The sequence below is a fragment of the Juglans regia genome, chromosome 8, assembly GCF_001411555.2.
Source record: "Juglans regia cultivar Chandler chromosome 8, Walnut 2.0, whole genome shotgun sequence".
In the NCBI taxonomy this organism is placed as follows: Eukaryota; Viridiplantae; Streptophyta; class Magnoliopsida; order Fagales; family Juglandaceae; genus Juglans; species Juglans regia.
In genome coordinates, this window is record NC_049908.1 from 27,852,685 (window position 1) to 27,870,789 (window position 18,105).

Sequence of the window (18,105 nt, forward strand, 5' to 3'; positions counted from 1 at the left end):
TTATTTATTTTTTTTAAAATAACTGTACGGTACTTATGTATTTACGACTACAAATATCATTTCTCAATTAATATATGGTCATGGTGAGTACTGCATAACGATGGTGTGATCAGTTTACGCGGTTTTAATTCATGAAATTTGAGTAGGCTACACAAACCCAACACCACGCCACTCTGGATGATCTCTCTCTCCCCTTGCTATTTATTTATGGTCCATGCATCCAACCCAGCAAGACATGGAGGGCAAAACATATTCTCTATATTTTATCTGCTGTCTCTCACTTTCTCTCTCTCTCTAATAATCAGGCAGTAGGTGTGCAAGAAAAAAAAGAAAACAGCCTTCTTCTTTAGTTTTTTAAAAGAAAATCTCTCTCTCTCTCTCTCTCTCTCTCTCTCTGATATTTTGTTCATCACAGAAATAAGCATATTGGGTAGCAAAATCTATTATATATATACTCCATTTCTTGATCTTCTCCTCCTTCTGAAACGCGCTTCGAAATATGGAAGGAGAACGAAAGAAGAGGAAGATATTGGAAAGTGAAGAGGGAGAAGATGATGAAGATGATGAAGAGAAGAAGATACAGAAGTTCTTTGATTTGATTAGAAGCACACGCGAGGTGAGAGATCGTTTGAGGAGTAGTACTGGTTTCAATGAATCAAAAGATCAGAAAGAAGAGAAGACTAGAGTTGAGAAAGAGATCAAGGGAATCACAGTCTGGAATCCTACGTTTCAACCAGAAGATTTCATACAGGATGATAAGTCCTCTAAGAGTACTAGTCCTGGTGCCACCCAACAACCAGGTCCTTCTAAAAGTACTACTAAAGGAAACGAAGAAGAAGATCAAGATAGATCAGAAGATGGTAATCATGGTTTAGACCTAAACCTTTCTTTGTAGCAGCGTTAAATAAAGGAGTGTTTACATATGATATATGCATGCTGAAAAACTAAGGTTTTGTATTGCTTTGATCAGAAAGCAGAACTTGTAGTACTGCATGCGCATCGTAATCCATCTGTGCTATATATATATATATATATATATGTTGAATTTGTTGACATTTTTATCTCCTGTTTGCCCTAAATAACATATGGTATGATAGCATTAAAGCCAGATATGGGAAACTGGGAATCCATAGCTTTCAAAAAAGGTACAAACTAGTCCACCATCTGAAAAATAAAGATTATAAGGAAATAAAGATCAACATAAAAATTGTACTACTTCAACTCAGAAGAAGGAAACGACCGAGAGAGACCGAAGTCAACTTGGAGAATGATATCAGACAGAGAGAGGTACAGTAAAGCACCTTTTAAGGACACCATGAAATGGGCATGCAATAATGTCTGACAGAGAGAGGTATGGCGAATTGGGTTTGCCTCGAACTTCGTAAATTTGAGAGTGAGATTTGTTTAGAAATGAAAAATTTTTAATTTTTATAAAATTTTAATGATATTTTAATTATATCATTGACTAATCTTTTTAGAATATAAATCATATGATTTAAGGGTGCGTTTGGAACTTAAACCACTTTCAACTCATCTCAACTCATCATTACAACTTTTTCAAATTCCAACACAAAATATAATAAATAATTCAACTTTTTCAAATTTCAAAATAATAATAATATTAAAAAATAATATTCTAACAATATTTTATCATCTCAACTCAATTCAACTCAACTCACTTCAACATCCAAACACAACCTAAGTCTTCTATTAGAACGATACATATCCCGAACATATTATCATATTTTTGTGGGAGTGAGCAAAGTTTTAAAAAATAGGAAAAAAATAATTCTCTGCAAAAATCCTGAGTTGGCTGGGCTGTTGCAGTGAGACCATGAGCTTCAAGCAAATAGTTTTTGTTTGAATTTGAGTTTGTGCGGAGCACAATTCGAGTGGTGCTAGGTGTTAATAAGTTGGAAGTACTGTTTGTATCATCACCACATTTTATGATTCAAACCGAAACTGTTTTAGCTTTATGTCAAGCGTACTTTGAGGTTTCGTTTGGAATTAAAAATCCTCTCAATTCATCTCAATTTATTATTATAACTTTTTCAAATTCCAATACAAAATATAATAAACAATTCAACTTTTTCAAATCTCAAAATAATAATAATAATAATAAATAATATTCTAATAATATTTTATCAACTTAACTCAATTCAACTCAACTCACTTCAACATCCAAACGCAACCTGAATCTTGGACAGAAATTAGGGGGGGAAAAATCTAGATACATCCATTGATGGCAGTCATTTCAAACAGAATTCAACCAATAAAACGATTTTCAAGTTTTGGTGATTAGAGAGTCGTGAGATATTAACGAAGGGTACCTAGTAGCTCTACAGTCACGGCCACAATATTATTAAAAAATATTTTCTTAATTATTAAATAAAAATAAAATTTCATCAAGAGTCACTAGCGATAACTCCAATAAGAAGAGTAGTGTTTTCCATTGATACAAATTCTTGAATATGCCACGTCACTTGGTGTGATAGTTCCTTCAAAGTGGCTTGACAGATGATCACTCTGATATTTAATTTCTTAATAGCGCAAAGGCTCTATCTTGAATGTAAAATATAACTCTTTTTTTTTTTTTATTAAAAGGGTTCCTGCAACGTAGACTCTACAAACAAAAAAAAAAAATGAAGAAATATTATAGCATCAAAAATCAAGAATTACTTGGCTCACTTCTATGGATCTCAACACAAATTCTACCATCTCTTAACAGCAGGCCTGAGAAGAAGAAATGCTAGAGACTCCACTGGTCAATGGACCCACTTGTTATTGAATCTTAATTTATTAATCACTTTAGATTATTATATATTTCATCCAATCCACAAATCTCGGAGTAACTAGAAAATCTTTTTGAGAAGCAAATTTTGGACCAAGACAACGAATTATTCAATGCGGTGCCAAATGAAGAATAAATCTTTGGAAGTTTAAAACAAATTCCAAATTGCAAAGTGCTAGGTCCAGATGGTATGACGGCCCTCTTATATAGACATTATTGGAGCATCATTAAAAAAAAAAAAGAGGTCATCCAAGCAGTGCAAAATTTTTTCAAAAGTGAAAGACTCTTGAAGCAGATGAACCACACCAATATTGCTGTCATCCCAAAAACTCAAAGTCCAAGTTCCCTGAGCCAATACCGCCCAATCAATCTCAGCCAATACCGCCCAATCAATCTCATAAATGTCAACTATAAAATCATTGCCAAAATATTGGCCAATCGCTTTAAAGCCACACTAGCTAATATTATCTCTCCCCTTAGACAACTTTTGTCCCAAGCTGCAAAATAAAAGAAAATACCATAAGCACTCGCAAGTTATTTCGCCACCTCAAAAGGAAAACTAGGAAAAAGGGTTTAATGGCCATAAAACTCGACATGGAGAAGGCTTTCGACCTTGTTGAATGAGAGTTTCTCTTTACAGTAATGAAAGTATTGGGATACAGTCAAGGATAGATAAATCTGATAAAAGAGTGTGTAATAACTGCAACCTTCTCTATCATTATAAATGGCTTACCAAGGGGTTTCTTTAAAGCGCAAAGAGGATTAAGCCAAAGAGACCTAATTTTGCCATTTCTCTTCATACTAGTCACAGAGACATTATTAAGAATTCTGTTAAAAGTTGAAGCGCAAGGTACCCTTGAAGGAAGAAAAATCAGTAGAAATAGTCCACCCATCTCACACCTACTCTTCGCAAATGACACAATCATTTTTGTGAAAGCCACAGAAAGAATTGCTCAAGTTATCTCTGAAAGCTTAGCAAAGTAATAGCAGTGATCGAGGCAAAAAATAAACTTGAGCAAATCCTCCATCTTCATCACAAGGAATACATGTCCATCAACCAAACCAACCACCACTCAATGGCTTCCTTACAAAGCATCTTCAGCTATAATGAAGTATTTGGGCTTGCCAACTTCCTTTAGTAAGAACAAAAATGAAAACTACAAAATTGAAAGGTTGGAAATCAAAGCTTTTATCACAAGCAGGAAGAACAATGCTAATCAGATCAGTAGCAAGCACCATCCCATCTTATCATATGACCTCTTTTCAACTCCCAAAATCAGTATGTAAGGCTCTCGACAGTAGTTTCAAAAGATTTTGGTGGGGATTCCCAAAAGAAAAAATCCACAACTTGACTCTAAAATCATGGAAATCAATTTGCCAGCCAAAAAAACCAAGAGGGCTCAGACTCATACTGATGGAAAAATGGAATCAAGCTTTATTAGCAAAGACATGATGGGAAATAAGTGAAAGACAAAATGGTCTATGGTAGTCAATTCTCTCAACAAAATATCTCAAAAACTTGAATTTATGAAATGCAGCACCAAAATCATCAGACTCCTACCTGTGGAAAGGTTTTCTCCAGACAAGAGGCTTACTCAAAAAAGGAAGATACTACCATATAAATAATGGGCTTCCGGTTAATATCTAGTCAGAACTGTGGATTCCCTCAATGGAAAATTTCACACCAAATTCGATCCGAGGAATGGATCAGATCCACCATTCCTTAAAGGTTTCAGATATAATCATAGAAAACTCACGATCTTGGGATACGCCAAAAATGCAGAATCTATTCGACCAAGAAAGCATTACAAAATTCAAAAAATTTCACTATCGACAAACTCTCAGAGACAAGACAAGGTAATTTGGACCCCAAACCACAATGAGAAATTCTTGATTAAAACAACTTACCACATAACAATCAGTACCCAAGACTCAGCTCAACAAATTCCCACACTGACCCTGTCCAAAACCTTATGGAGTCTAAGAATCCATGACCATCATAGGAACATCCTCCCCACCAAATCAAGATTGAGCGCAATTGTTCCCCAACTTGACTTCAAAGAATGTCCACTATGAAATCAGGCAGAAGAAACCTTGCTAAATCTTTTTATAGAGTGTCTAATAAATCGAATACTATGGCAACAATGTCTCTGGCCATTAAATTTAGCAAATCTACCCATATACCCCATTTCAAATTGGATAAAGATGATCTTATACCCAAAATAGGAGTTGAGACTATGGGACACGAAAAAGCACCTCATCCAGCTATTCGTGGTAGTAATAATGGATTTTGTCTTGAGGAAACGAAATGATATAGTTCATAACCATGCTTCCCTATCCCTTGAGACGACAAAAAATCATTTGAACCAGGTCTATGAAGAATACAAGAAAGCATTGGAAGAGAAATAAAAAAAGCAAGAGGAAGCCTCCGCTACCAAATTATCAAAGCATTTAATTCCTTTGATGCTGCATTTAGAGATGAGTTCTCAGTATCATCAGTGATACGTAGGGACCACAACGCAGACATCTTGGAGAGTAGAACAGAAAAAATTCAAACGAAAAACCCTCTGGTAGCCGAAGCTTCAACGACACTTCTAGTTTCCAAAATGGCATCACAACATCAACAAAATTTAGCAATAATTGAAGGCGACACCCAATATGTGATCACAACCATTGAAAGCTTGGACCCATCCACATTTTGGCAAATCTCCCTCATCATTGCAGATTTCCAACAAATCTCCTGCCATCATCAAAGATGGAAAGTAGTCAAAATCTATCGATCACAAACTCGATATGCGTACTCAGTAGCGTAATGGATAGCAACCAGTCAAGTTTTTGGATGCATGGCTTTAGATAATCTCCCTATATGCTTTTTATTTATTGATAGTAAAGAAAATGATCTACCTACAACGTTTTGTAATTTAATTTATTCTGTAATATATGCTTGATTAGAAAAAATAATAATTATTATTTTTATCGTAAATAATTTATTATAAATATTAATGTTTCTTGTAGCATATTATGTTCAAGATGATGCCTGATCAGTTGGCCGAGTGAGTTGTCCCCGACACGATGCTTATCATGAACCACCTTCCAAATATCAGCCTAGCATGAGTAACCATTCGCATGAAAGGAAATTATTGATAGCCGATACAAGGACATGACGTCAGAAAATTAACCACCAATATAGTTATCTATCTTAATTATATGATATATTATTATTACGAGTAATAATAAAGAGAAGTTATTATAATAATATATATTTTATATTCATTGTATAATTGTTTTAAATTAATTGTTTTTAATATTTATTTAAAAAAATATGTGATTTAGATGATATTACATTATGTATATAAAATAAATACTTTTAATAATAATTTTTATCTATATTTATTCTATTATTATTATTGATGTGTTCACATCGAAACACTTTTCCTGGACAATATTTAAAGGCATCCCAACCTATGAAGGTCCCACCTCCTCGTTGATTTGCTTTTCGAGGATTTTAATCATTCATTACGACCGGTGGGTGGGTGATAGTTCAGCAGTAAGCTGGCCCACCACCATGATCATGTACGATGGATCTTCAGCTCTTTAGATTAATCTAAGGCAAGGTGATGAAATTAAAAGAGAAATTAAATGAAATGAGAATTTTATAAATAATAATAATAAAATAATTTATAAATTTATAATAATAAAATAATTTGAGTTAAGATTTTATTAAATTTTGAGAGAAAAAATTTAGATGAAAAGTTTAATAAAAAATATTAAAAAGTTAAAATATTATTATAATATAATCTTTTAATATTATTTTTATTTTGAAATTTAAAAAAATTGAACTTCTTTTTTTTTTGGATTTGTTAAAAAATTTGAAAAATTATAATAATTAAATGAAAAGATTAAAAATAAAAAATAAAAAAATATTTATATTTAAATAATGTTTAAAAAAAATTATAAAAATTTTTAAGATGACCCGTAAGAATAAGAATGACAATTAGTTCCTAGCAACTAAAACAGAGCAGCAAAGTAAGCTTATATTTTTTATTTCTTTTTTTTTTAAAGAAAAAGAGTAGCAAAAGGCTCCTAATGTTCAAGGAATATAATATTATATGTATCTCTAATATTTTGTACTTTTCAAGATAATATTATAAGAAAATTATTTATTTTTGATCAATTAATTTCAATAAAATAATTATTTATAGTTAAAATAAATCTATTTTAATCATAAATAATCATTTCGTCGCAAACAAATAATCACAAAAGCCAGATTTTCTTGTAGCATGCAATAAAAATAGGTAATGCTGGCCGTCAATCGAAAGCCGCAGCACACCCTTCAGAATTTTTTTTTTTTTTTCAACTCAACACAGTATATTGAAGATGTAGATTGATGTTTTTCATTTCTCAATAAAAATAGGGGTTATGGAGACAAGATCTCCGAATATCCGTTGAATAGAATAAAGTTGAATGGCATAAAGCCGAAAGTACTGCTTATGACTTGTTCTATCGCATCTGCGTCTACTTCAAGTCTACTCAATTTTATTACCCAAAAAAAAAAGCATGGAAAGATGATATTATTCTTACCTGTGAGATGACATGAACCTTCATGCAAATTTAATTGTGGCAGTAATAAGTACTCTCTGTTTAGAATTATTAACGTGATAAAGTGTGCGTTGAATTCATATAAGGGTACCCATTACCCTTGTAGTGATTACATGGTGAGAAAGTTATAAGTAACTCCCTATTCTTACGGGTTAATTAACTTCTAGATATGTTAATTAACCACTCTATTAGAAAACTCTTTAAATAAGAGTCTTATGTACGTTAGTTGTATGTTTGGAAAAAGTGAATGAATGTACAAACAAAGGTTGTCCTCTCCCTCTACAATTTTCTAGAGCAACAATTTTAAACTTTTGATCTTGAATAATGAAATCATTTTGGGAGAATCTAATAACCTCTTAAGTGACATAGAGGTGCAATCAACATAGAGGTGCAATCACTATAATTTGAAGTGGGTTGTAAGACTAGTAAAGATCCGAACTTGTAAGAATTATGTTCCACTTGAGGTTATAATTCAAATTAATCTTATTGGAATTTGATAGATTTTCTTTTAGCTACTACCTACATTTTGAACCACAACCTTCTAAGTCTATTCCCTTATGTCTCAACCCCATATGAATTATGGAAATGATGCAAAAACAATTCTCAAACAGTTGTGGTCTTGAAGTTTTGCGGGTTATGCTCACATCATTTCTTATAATTACGGAAAACTTAACTTTAGAGCAAATAAACATATATTCATAAGATATTTAGAGAGCTCAAAGGGTTACGTAATGTATGGTAAACATCCTAACAGAGGAATGACGGAAATAAAATCACATGATATCACATTTATTGAGAATGATTTTTCCAATATTAGTGAATCAAAAAAATATATTGGACTTTTTGAGTTACAAGAGCACGAGAAATCGAAGTTACATTATCTTTTGATGAGCAAAAAATAGTGGGAGTGACTTGCCTCCTAATGTGAGTATACCACTAGAAAGTAACTCAAAAGAGTTTTAGTTATTTAGAACGTGAAGCGAACGTAAAACTATTCCTCATCACATTTTGAAAATGAAAGAGAATCTTTCAAGTGTGATGTGACCTTGATGTGCCTACTTCTTATAAGGAATCACTAAATTCACTTGCTTCAAATAAATGATTGGCTGCTATAAGAGATGAGATAAGTTTCATGACAAAGAAAGAAGTTTGGGAGTTAGTAGATCTTCGACTTAGGCGCAAATCTATTTGAAATAAACGAGTTTTAAAAATTAAGTGCTAGACAGATGGATTAGGTGACAAGTATAAGACTCGTCTTGTGGCAAAAGACTATACTCAAAGAGAGGGTATAGAATACGAAAAAATATTCTCTCTTGTGGACCTATGGTGATATTTGCTTCAATTTGCCTCATTTTAGCTATAATGGATTTTTTCTAAATGGATATAAAAACTGCATTTGTCAATTGAGAATTAGGAGAGGAAATCTATATGAATCAACTTGTTGGTTCTGAGGTTGAGGGATAAGAGTACAAAGTCTGCCAACTGAAACGTCTCATTTATGGCCTTACAATCGTTTAGACCAAGGCTTGAAAAAAGGGTTCGATTTGATTAAAACCGAATCAGTGAGAAACCAAATCGATTTTAGTGAACTTTTTGAATCGTTCACTAAACCGTTTCAGTCGATTGATTTGGGATGTTTTAGACTGTTTCTAGCCGATTTTAGAATGATTTGAACTGATTCAAAACTATATTTATTTTTAGGTTGTCAAAAAATTGAGTTTTTTTTTTTAATTTCTTATACAAAAATATGATAGAACTAAATATATATATATACATATATATTAACTTTTTCATCATTATATTCAATAAGAGTTGCAGAAAATTTGAAAGATAAAACAGGTAGTTCTTTATTTTCTTTAGTTGCACAAAAGAATTAGGAGATAAATAAGTATTTCATATTAAATTTGTGGTTGTGCATAAAATACTACATTTTCCATGTGCTTATAATTTAATGGTCTTTATCTTCTTCTTATATAAGACAAAAGAATGTCGACAATTGAGGATAAATACATAAATTACATATTTGTTGAAACTATTTAGATTCATATAATATTTTTATTAAAACTAGTCAATGAATTTATATTTCATACTCTTTTATACATGATATAAAATGTTTGAATTCAATCATATATGATTTTTAATACTTTTTATCAATATTAAAATAATCAATTCAAAATTGTCATGAATCACCTGATTCAATTTGTTGAATCGCTGGATTCATTAAATCGGTCCTTTGATCTTTAGATTTCATAGGGCTATTACTTCAATTGACTTTGATATGCTAGAATAAGACCATTGTGTGTATATCAAACGTACATGGAAGAGTTTTCTGATATTATCTTTATATGTGGAAGACATGTTTTTAGCTAGAAATGATATGAAGATAATTGTCACCACAAAAGAATTGTTGACCTCTAATTTTGAGATGAAAGGCATGGATGAAGCAAATTATGTGTTTGGAATTAGAATTTCAAGGGATCGATATAGATAACTTTTTGGTTTCTCTCAAGAGATTTACATGATTGTCCAGGGTAGATTATTTGGATTCTTACTTGTTATTTTATGCATGACTCATAGCTAGAACGATTGTCATTTTGGCTCGATATGATCATGATCAGCATATTACATAATGTGAGGTCAAGAATTGCTTTGAGTTATAAATTAATGAGGGATTAAGAACTCTTGACCTAGTGAGATCAAACAATCTAGGTCATAGATGAGATATTATGAGTGATGTACTATGTTAATAAGATGGTGACTTAATAGAGTACTCATATTCTTTGCTTTTTCTTCAAGTCGCACGCTTCATTATTTGTATAAGGAATAATTGATTGAAAGATCACGAGCATATTGTTAATGGACATGGTTCCTATTGTGGACAATCGGGAGATCATGTTTAATTGGGTACTTCATAACCCATGTAATGTTCAGATGGGTGGAGAAGTTACAAGCAGTTAATTAACTCCTCACCACAAGCAATTAATTAATTCCTCACCATTGACATCAAAAGACTCTTTAAATAAGAGTTTTACATACATTAGTTGTGTGTGGAAAAAGTAGGTGGACGTACAAATAAAGGTCTCTTCTGTTTCTCTATAATTTTCTAGAGCAACCGTCTTAAACTCTTCATCTTGAAGTGCGGGATCACTTTAGGAGACTTTAGTAGCCTTTTAAGTGACGTAGAAGTGTAATCACAACAATTTGATTAGGGATATAAGATGAGTAAAGAACTGAACTTGTGGAAATCTCGTTACGTTTGAGATAATTCAAATTAACCTTATTCAACATAGATGTGTACGCGTGTGTGTTTGTGTAGTGTGTAGGTCTTTAACCTGGTTTAACTAGAAGTTAATAATCTTTTAGATGTAAAGATGTTTGGGTTGACGACGTACTTTCTTCCTTGCCAAACATGCGCGCGCGCGGCTAGCTAGGGTGCGTTTTCCAATTTCCTGGTGAAAAAGATGTTCTACATAAATGCAGAGTCACGTTTACCTTAATTTCTGTCACATTTACGTGCCTAGCTAGCAACTTACAGTATTCTCCATCGCAGAAACTCCTGAATGCATTCGTAATTCAACTAATACATAATCAATACATTTGAGTGGTTTAACTAATTGCCTTATAAAGAGTAACAACTAAGCCATATCTCATGAGGTCATGATAAATCTCAAGCATTAAATAGGTAGGCTAGCTATTTCTCTCGGACTACTTGACATGAAAGCTTAAAGCAGATCATACCCAAGCATATTCACAGGCATGCACACATGGAACACAATAACACGGACTTGGATGTGATAAAACACATAACATGCAATAAGAAAAAGTTGGAAACAACCACTTTTTAGCAATCATCCCTTACTCTAATGGACAGCAGATGTACGTACACAAATAATATGTATCCTCCTTAGTAAGTAAGGGTGTAACCGGTCTGGTTCGGTCGATCCGGTTTTAGATAAATTTTGGAATTGAATCTATATACACTGATTTTGAAAATTTAAGAACTGATACGAACCGTTTAATCACCAAAATTGGAACTTTCTATTTTTTTAGTTCCCATTTGATTTAGACCTATTTTTTCGGTTTGCCATTTACACATGTGGCACTACAAAAGTTGAGACAATATTAATATGCATGTTTAAGATTAAAATTTTAGATTATATGAATTAGCGATTTAACATATAATATATATAGTATCATTTAAATAATTATATAAATAATATTTTATAAATAATATAAAAAATTAAAAAATATATATACATGTACCGTTCTGGTTCATTTCAAACCGATTTTTAGAATATAAAAATCGGTACCGAATCGGTTTGATCCGGTTTCGGTTCTTAAGAACTAGTATCGGACCGGACTTGTTACCAACATGACCAAATCCCTATTCCGGTTCGGTCAATTCAAACATATTTTCTTCAGTTTTTTTTTACACCCCTACTCCTTAGTAGCACAACAGTACCCTCTCTTGATAGGTTGGCAAGAAAAAGGATTTCAATTATCCCTAATCGGGGAAAACAATGTGGAGTCATTTCTAAAATCTATCAGTCAAATCAATATCGCTATGAAAAACTATTTTTACAACTATATTATTAATAGGCCCTAATTTATTCATTTATTTACTTACTAAATTACAATCCAAATTAAACTAGGTCATACGAGCGAGGCAAATCCTCCATTGACATTTTTCCAAATGCAAATGGCAAGTAGTTTACAAGTACCCTCTTCAACTTGAAAAAAATCTTATCTTTTACAAAGATTAGGGTCATGCTCGAGGAATCATATATAACAAGAAACAGAAAGACATGAAAATGCACTAATTATTTCCTCAAGTAAGTGGTCAACCATGACAAAAGAAATCAAACGTAGCACGTGGTGTAGAATAAGCTGTGGAAAGTACTTTTGAGGATATAAAGGTGTTTGCAGCTTCAGTATAATGGATCCCATCCCAACTTACGAGTTTAGATCCTTCATTGCAGACCTGAAAGCCAGGCTGACCACATGTCACCTTGATATTATAATTGTATGGAGGACCTCCATGCCCGCAGCATGCCATTAGGGGACTCGAGAAACCTACAAGATGACTTCTCAGAACAATATCCCTTGAGTTGGATTGTTGATCACGAACTACGTCCATATATACTAACATATATATATATATATATATGTTTCCTAATTATTGGTAGTGGATAACTCCACGATCTATGTTATGTTCACATAGATGGAGAGGTTATAATTAATTAACTCTCTACTACTACCACTTAATTTCAAAGAAGATAATTAACCTCGCTCTTACATGAAAACTCTTTAAATAAGAGTTTACATACATTAAATGAAGAAGAATGAAAAAGTAAACCTACAAAAGAAAAACTCTCATCTTTCTCTATAATTTTCTAGAGAAACCATCTAGATTTCTTATTTTGAAACATGAAATTTTTTAGGAGACTCTAATAGTTTCCTAAGCGACGTAGAGGTACAAACAACAAAGTAGCGTGGACTATAAGATGAGCAAATTAACAATATTTGGGCTTGTGGGAATTCTGGTCCTCAAAGGTAATTCAAATTAACTTTATTTACACTAATCATGTTAAAACTTCTGCAAATTAAGTTCTGTGAGTTTCGGTTAGCAGAGGACTGGATCATGTTCAATTTATAAAAACCTACATAACAAAAACCAATAGAGATCAGGGAGAAAAAACTTTTGAAACAACAAACTTACCGTATTTGGTGGAGTTGGCGATGAGATCATACTTGATTGCAAATATATCTACATAGACTATGCTAGCATCCTTCAGTTCAGATCTCATCTCTAGGCACAAATGACGCAGTCCTTCATTAAACAATCTTGCAGCAGAATTATAACTTGAAAGACATCCATACGGATCCAAATCCTTGTTCTGAACTAATGAAAGCTTTTGTGGTAGGCAACCCAATGGCCCAGTGTTATGTATCCAAAAGTTCCGACCACCTTGAGTATACAAGGTCTGCATTTCATGTAACAAATTAAAAACAACAGTGTTGATAAGGTCGTACACGTTCGCAACTGTGAGTACTGCATGGATCATCGAAGGTTGCCCCTAATTTATATAATGTGATCATATATTACCAACAAAAAGCAAGATTTTTGCAGGAGCATTGTGAAGTTTTCTTAACATCTATTATTAATGGAGAATAAACGCACCTTGACAGCATTCTGGATTTCTCTAATTACTGATGGAATTCTTTTTACAACCTGTGCATACGATAGGTTCTTGGAGAATGTATTGGCCATGTCATTTTGGCCCATATCAATCATGTAAAGTGCATTCCGGAATGACTCATCATTGATCAAAGTCCCTGAACCTATATATATGCATACACACTTTCAATTATGATTGAGGATGATGGAATTCCAGAAATACACAAATGACTTTTTAATATTAAACGTGTCAATATATAAGTCAATAACGAGTTATAAGAGTATGATCATTTCTCTCCTACTTGACGGAAAGTTGGCAAAACCTTATTAATCCAAGTGTTTATGGGACTAGGTGATATAGAATTAGTCAAGCCCTATTCATCCATCTTGGTTCAAAGCCAGGACAAACCTTTGAGTCAGAATTTTCAGCAGTTTTGAGGATTAATAGGACTCCCAAAATTTCGAATTCAAGAACCTATTCACTGCAGGCCGAAAGGGATAAAAACCCTTTTCAGTCCAGGTTTCTTCCATGCATAGAGGGGTTTAATGGTTTTCCAATTAATTCCTTTAATTTAGCCTCTTCACTGAATAGTTATTCATGTTAATCTAGAGATCTAGTAGTGTTTGTGGAAGTCAAACTTAATATGCAAACAACATGAGCACAGTTTAGTACTGATGAACAGTCGATTTTCAATATTAAGTTCTTCACATGTTATGACCACCTATTTTCACTTTTTCTTGGGCATGACTTCATTTATTTGCTAAACAAAAAACGGTGAAACCGTGATAGGATGGTTGATGGCTTCCTGTTAAATTTTGGATAAAATCTCACCTGTTAATTCATCTACACTGGTAAAACATTATAACAATTCAAGATGATCATTTTAATGTTGTTAGAGATTTTGGTCGGACAGTTATAAATGTTGTGGAGTCCATTTCATTTCATGTGTGTCAATCTGTCTAGCTTTTAGTGTTCGGTCAAAACTGTACGAGTACTTATCTGTCGAGGATAATGAAATGAGCAAGCGCCAAGTAAATGAGAAATAGTACCTGAGGCAGCAAGTTCAATGGAGCGAGCCTTAAAATGAAGGAACTGCATGACCTGAATATTCAAAGAAAATGGGACATAACGAGGGAGAGTAGAGGACCCCACCACTGCAAAATTTGCCCCATTTGAGAACTTGGATCCTCCCAAGGAGTCTAGGTATGGGCTCAGGAAGGTTGCATTCAAACTCTGGCCTACACATATTAAATAAAGAAATAATTTGTATAAGTTTTAAATAGATAAATTTAGTATAAAATTTTATAAAAAAATAAATTTTATCTTAAAAAAATATAAAAAAATTATTATTTATTTATGAGATCTATTATTTTATAAAATATTTATATGAGACTTGTCTATTTTAAATTTGTATATAATATTATTCTATTAAATATAGATTTTCTAATTTAGATCTTTAATAAATAAACTATATATATAGATATACATATATATATATATATATATATATATATATTATATGTTGCTTTCAACTTTGGATCCCATGTCCCTGACACCCTGTCCCAACACTTAATAGGATACTCCAAATTCTCAGAAACAAAGCAAAACAAAGAAGAAAATAGATCTATGGTCGTCCCCTACACACATTCTGCAATTAGATCCTCTGGTTTTTTCTTTTACTATTCTAATTACCTCGATTGATGAAAGAAAATATTTTAATTTTTAACTATAAAATAATTATATAAAAATAAATATATAAATTAAAATAATTTGAAGTGGTACGTCAAATTATAAAATTATTTTTATTATAAAATAAATATAACGAATTCTATGAAGCGATGTCAATTTATAAATTTATTTTATATAATCTTTTTATATTTATAACAATTTTCTTTAAAAAATTTATATCTTTTGCTTAAGACTGCACACACAAAGGAGAACATTATCCTCATATCTTGATGACTGATAAGTCTGAATAGAATCTTAAATGGTAAATAAATAAAGCTGATCATTTCATATTTCTATTTTCCACTAAAGAATTTGCTGGAACGACTTTTCCCATCTTAGAATTATTGCGAACATCTTTTTCTTTTTTTTATAAAAAAAGAAAAAACACTTTTGTGAACGAAATAGAAAATTCAAGAGCATATTATATGAAATAAATTCTTGAAAAATAAAAATTAAAAAACCAGACCCACCTCTACGAAATCAGTTGATCATAACCAGGAAAAACAAGACAAATCTCCATGCATCACGCAAGATTCACATGATGATGCTGAGAAGTGGGACCCTGCACGGGTTGGGTCCCACCGATGAAGACATTGGAGTTTGCACATGTTAAAAGATGTCGCTTTACACTTGAGTGAAAGAAAGGCTTAACTTAACCGTTAATCACGTCCAGGCATGAGGCAACACACTGATTACAAGTGATTGCAACCGTGGAGAACATGAATAATAAACATGATGAACGGTCATAATTGAAGGCGAGGTCTCACTTACACAGGAGGTCGATCAGGAGCCGGCCATCGGACAACCGGCCTGTAGACCGGTGGAAGAAGGCACGACCGTTGGGAAAATTGACAGGGAAACCGAGCCCGGCGACGAGTCCACCCGTGTCGGAGTTGGAGTCCCCGAAGTTGAAGATAACCGGAGGTCTTTTGCACTGGCAGAGAACCGGGATTGGAAGAGAAAGCAGGGAAAGCAATGGAACGAGCAAGAAGAAGAAGAAAAAGGAGCAAAAGTGGGAAGGAGAGAGAGAGCGAGAGGCGGCCATAGTGGGAGTTGGAGGTTCTAATTTCTTTCTTGCAGCTTATACTTTGGCCGATGCTGCTGCATGCTGCCCACTGCTTTTTTCTGTTTGCTTATGTATTGGGGTTTGGAGTTTGGACATTTGGATTCCATTATTAGTAATTTACATATTTATTTTGCTATTTTTAGGATGCTTGGTCGTCGGTGTATATAGGTGTCTCATGATGAGTGTATCGTTGCATGCATGTGGTCGTATTGATCATGAGCTTCGCTTCATCTTGGTCACTTGGATCGATCACCTTTAATTATTACATTATCTTCTTTTTTTAATATAAATATATATATATATATATATAGATTTATACAAAAATAGATATGTATATGTATGTTAATGTAGGTCCCTCAGTACATATTGATATGATTTTCTTCTTGCATATTTATATTAATAATTAGCAAAACATGGATCTCATTATAATTTGTACAACACCAAGTATCAATAAAATAAATAAATAAATAAATAAAAAGAGATTTGAGATCAAATGATTGCATGGTTACTACCATTCTTCATTTTCTTAATTGGATAAACTAAGAGGGGAAGCCACTAATTAAATGATAGTTTTGATATAATTCGACCACTGAATTGTGAATCTACAGCTACAAGCGGCCAGGACGGTTTGGGCAGTGCTGCTGCACTATTTTGGATTGTTGAAGAGACAAACATACTCTTTGATCTCCTTTATAAGGATAAGCTTATTCTTGGATAAAGAAGAGTACTGGTTCTTATAATAAAATATGAGTGGTGCTACGTACTCTGCCGCCTGAGTAGCACCGCTCCAATTGACCATTAGGTCAAATTGATTTTTTTATTTTTTTTATTCATTTTTTATCATTTTAAAATATTTTTAAAAAATATAAAAAAAATATCAATATACTAATAGTTATAACTTCCTTAATCATTAAGTAAAACAAAATTATAATAAAAATTAAAATAGAGGAGGTGTCAAATTTAGGTGTCAAAGTATCATTTTCCATAAAATATATAGTTGGGATCAGTTTAGGAGCCATCGCGTAAAGTGTCGTCACAAAACATGCCATTCAAATTCAAAATTGTCATGAATCGCTCAATTCGACTTGTTGAATTGCCCAATTCATTGAATCTGTCCTTACCTGATTCCGATTTTTCGAGCCTTGCCTTTAAGACACCAACAAAAAAAAAATCTCTTGATCTTTATTTGACACCATTTATTCTTCCTTCATTTCGCAATTGTTAATTTCACCCTAACCATTGTAATTAAACGCCTCTGCTGATCTTCATTCAGTTATTTTTTTTTAATAAGAGTTGAATTATTTGAATTTCAATAAAGAAGTACTTTTAAGAATCCTATTTAATAAAAAAGTGTAACTAGAGTACTTCACAGAGACATACACTTTTTTAATTTAATTTTCTATGTATATGCATGTTATGATCAAGGGACAACCTTTTGAGTAATTAATGTAGGAAGAAATTAACATTGTTGTCCTTCATTTTATCATTTGATTCATTTCTAATTAACATGTTAGTTCACGTGTCATAGTTAAGTGATCAAAATTTAAAGTTATTTAAAGTATATTATATCAGTTGATGTGATTACGAAGATCATGAATAAAGATCAGATGATGATCATTAAGTATAACAAATAGATGGCCACAAACATCGGGTAATTAAAGCAGTAGTTTCTCAATATTATATTACAAAACAAAGTACGTATATATAGACACAACATGCTAGAAAGATAGACTGCTGGTGCT

At 32.5% G+C, this 18,105-nt stretch overlaps 2 protein-coding genes across 4 annotated transcripts; one reads left to right on the forward strand and one right to left on the reverse strand.

The window, feature by feature from the left end:
* The first annotated feature begins 216 nt into the window (after positions 1-216).
* Positions 217-1,049, forward strand: LOC108987715 (protein NIM1-INTERACTING 1-like). The gene has a single exon (XM_035693451.1). It carries the CDS (start codon positions 500-502, stop codon positions 893-895), a length of 396 nt encoding a protein of 131 aa, XP_035549344.1. The 5' UTR covers positions 217-499; the 3' UTR covers positions 896-1,049.
* An 11,143-nt stretch (positions 1,050-12,192) lies between these two features.
* Positions 12,193-16,444, reverse strand: LOC108987714 (GDSL esterase/lipase At1g09390-like). 3 transcript variants are annotated; one of them, XM_035693013.1, is made up of 5 exons: positions 16,069-16,444; positions 14,619-14,807; positions 13,572-13,726; positions 13,110-13,374; positions 12,193-12,463 (listed from the first exon to the last, which is right to left on the reverse strand). In XM_035693013.1, the coding sequence occupies exons 1-5, from the start codon at positions 16,340-16,342 to the stop codon at positions 12,231-12,233; spliced, it is 1,116 nt and encodes a 371-aa protein (XP_035548906.1). In that variant the 5' UTR covers positions 16,343-16,444; the 3' UTR covers positions 12,193-12,230. The 3 variants fall into 3 exon arrangements, with proteins under 3 accessions (XP_035548906.1, XP_018816236.1, XP_018816237.1); XM_018960691.2 differs by having other exon boundaries at positions 13,572-13,732; XM_018960692.2 differs by having other exon boundaries at positions 12,410-12,474; positions 13,572-13,732.
* Positions 16,445-18,105: the final 1,661 nt, after the last annotated feature.

Coding starts and splice junctions, on each gene's coding strand:
- LOC108987715 (XM_035693451.1), top strand. CDS start 500: ATGGAAGGAGAACGAAAGAAGAGGAAGATATTGGAAAGTGAAGAGGGA.
- LOC108987714 (XM_018960691.2), bottom strand. CDS start 16,342: ATGGCCGCCTCTCGCTCTCTCTCTCCTTCCCACTTTTGCTCCTTTTTC. Junction 13,733..14,618: donor CATTGAACTTGCTGCCTCAG/GTACTATTTCTC, acceptor GCATATATATAG/GTTCAGGGACTTTGATCAAT. Junction 13,375..13,571: donor AAATCCAGAATGCTGTCAAG/GTGCGTTTATTC, acceptor CATGAAATGCAG/ACCTTGTATACTCAAGGTGG.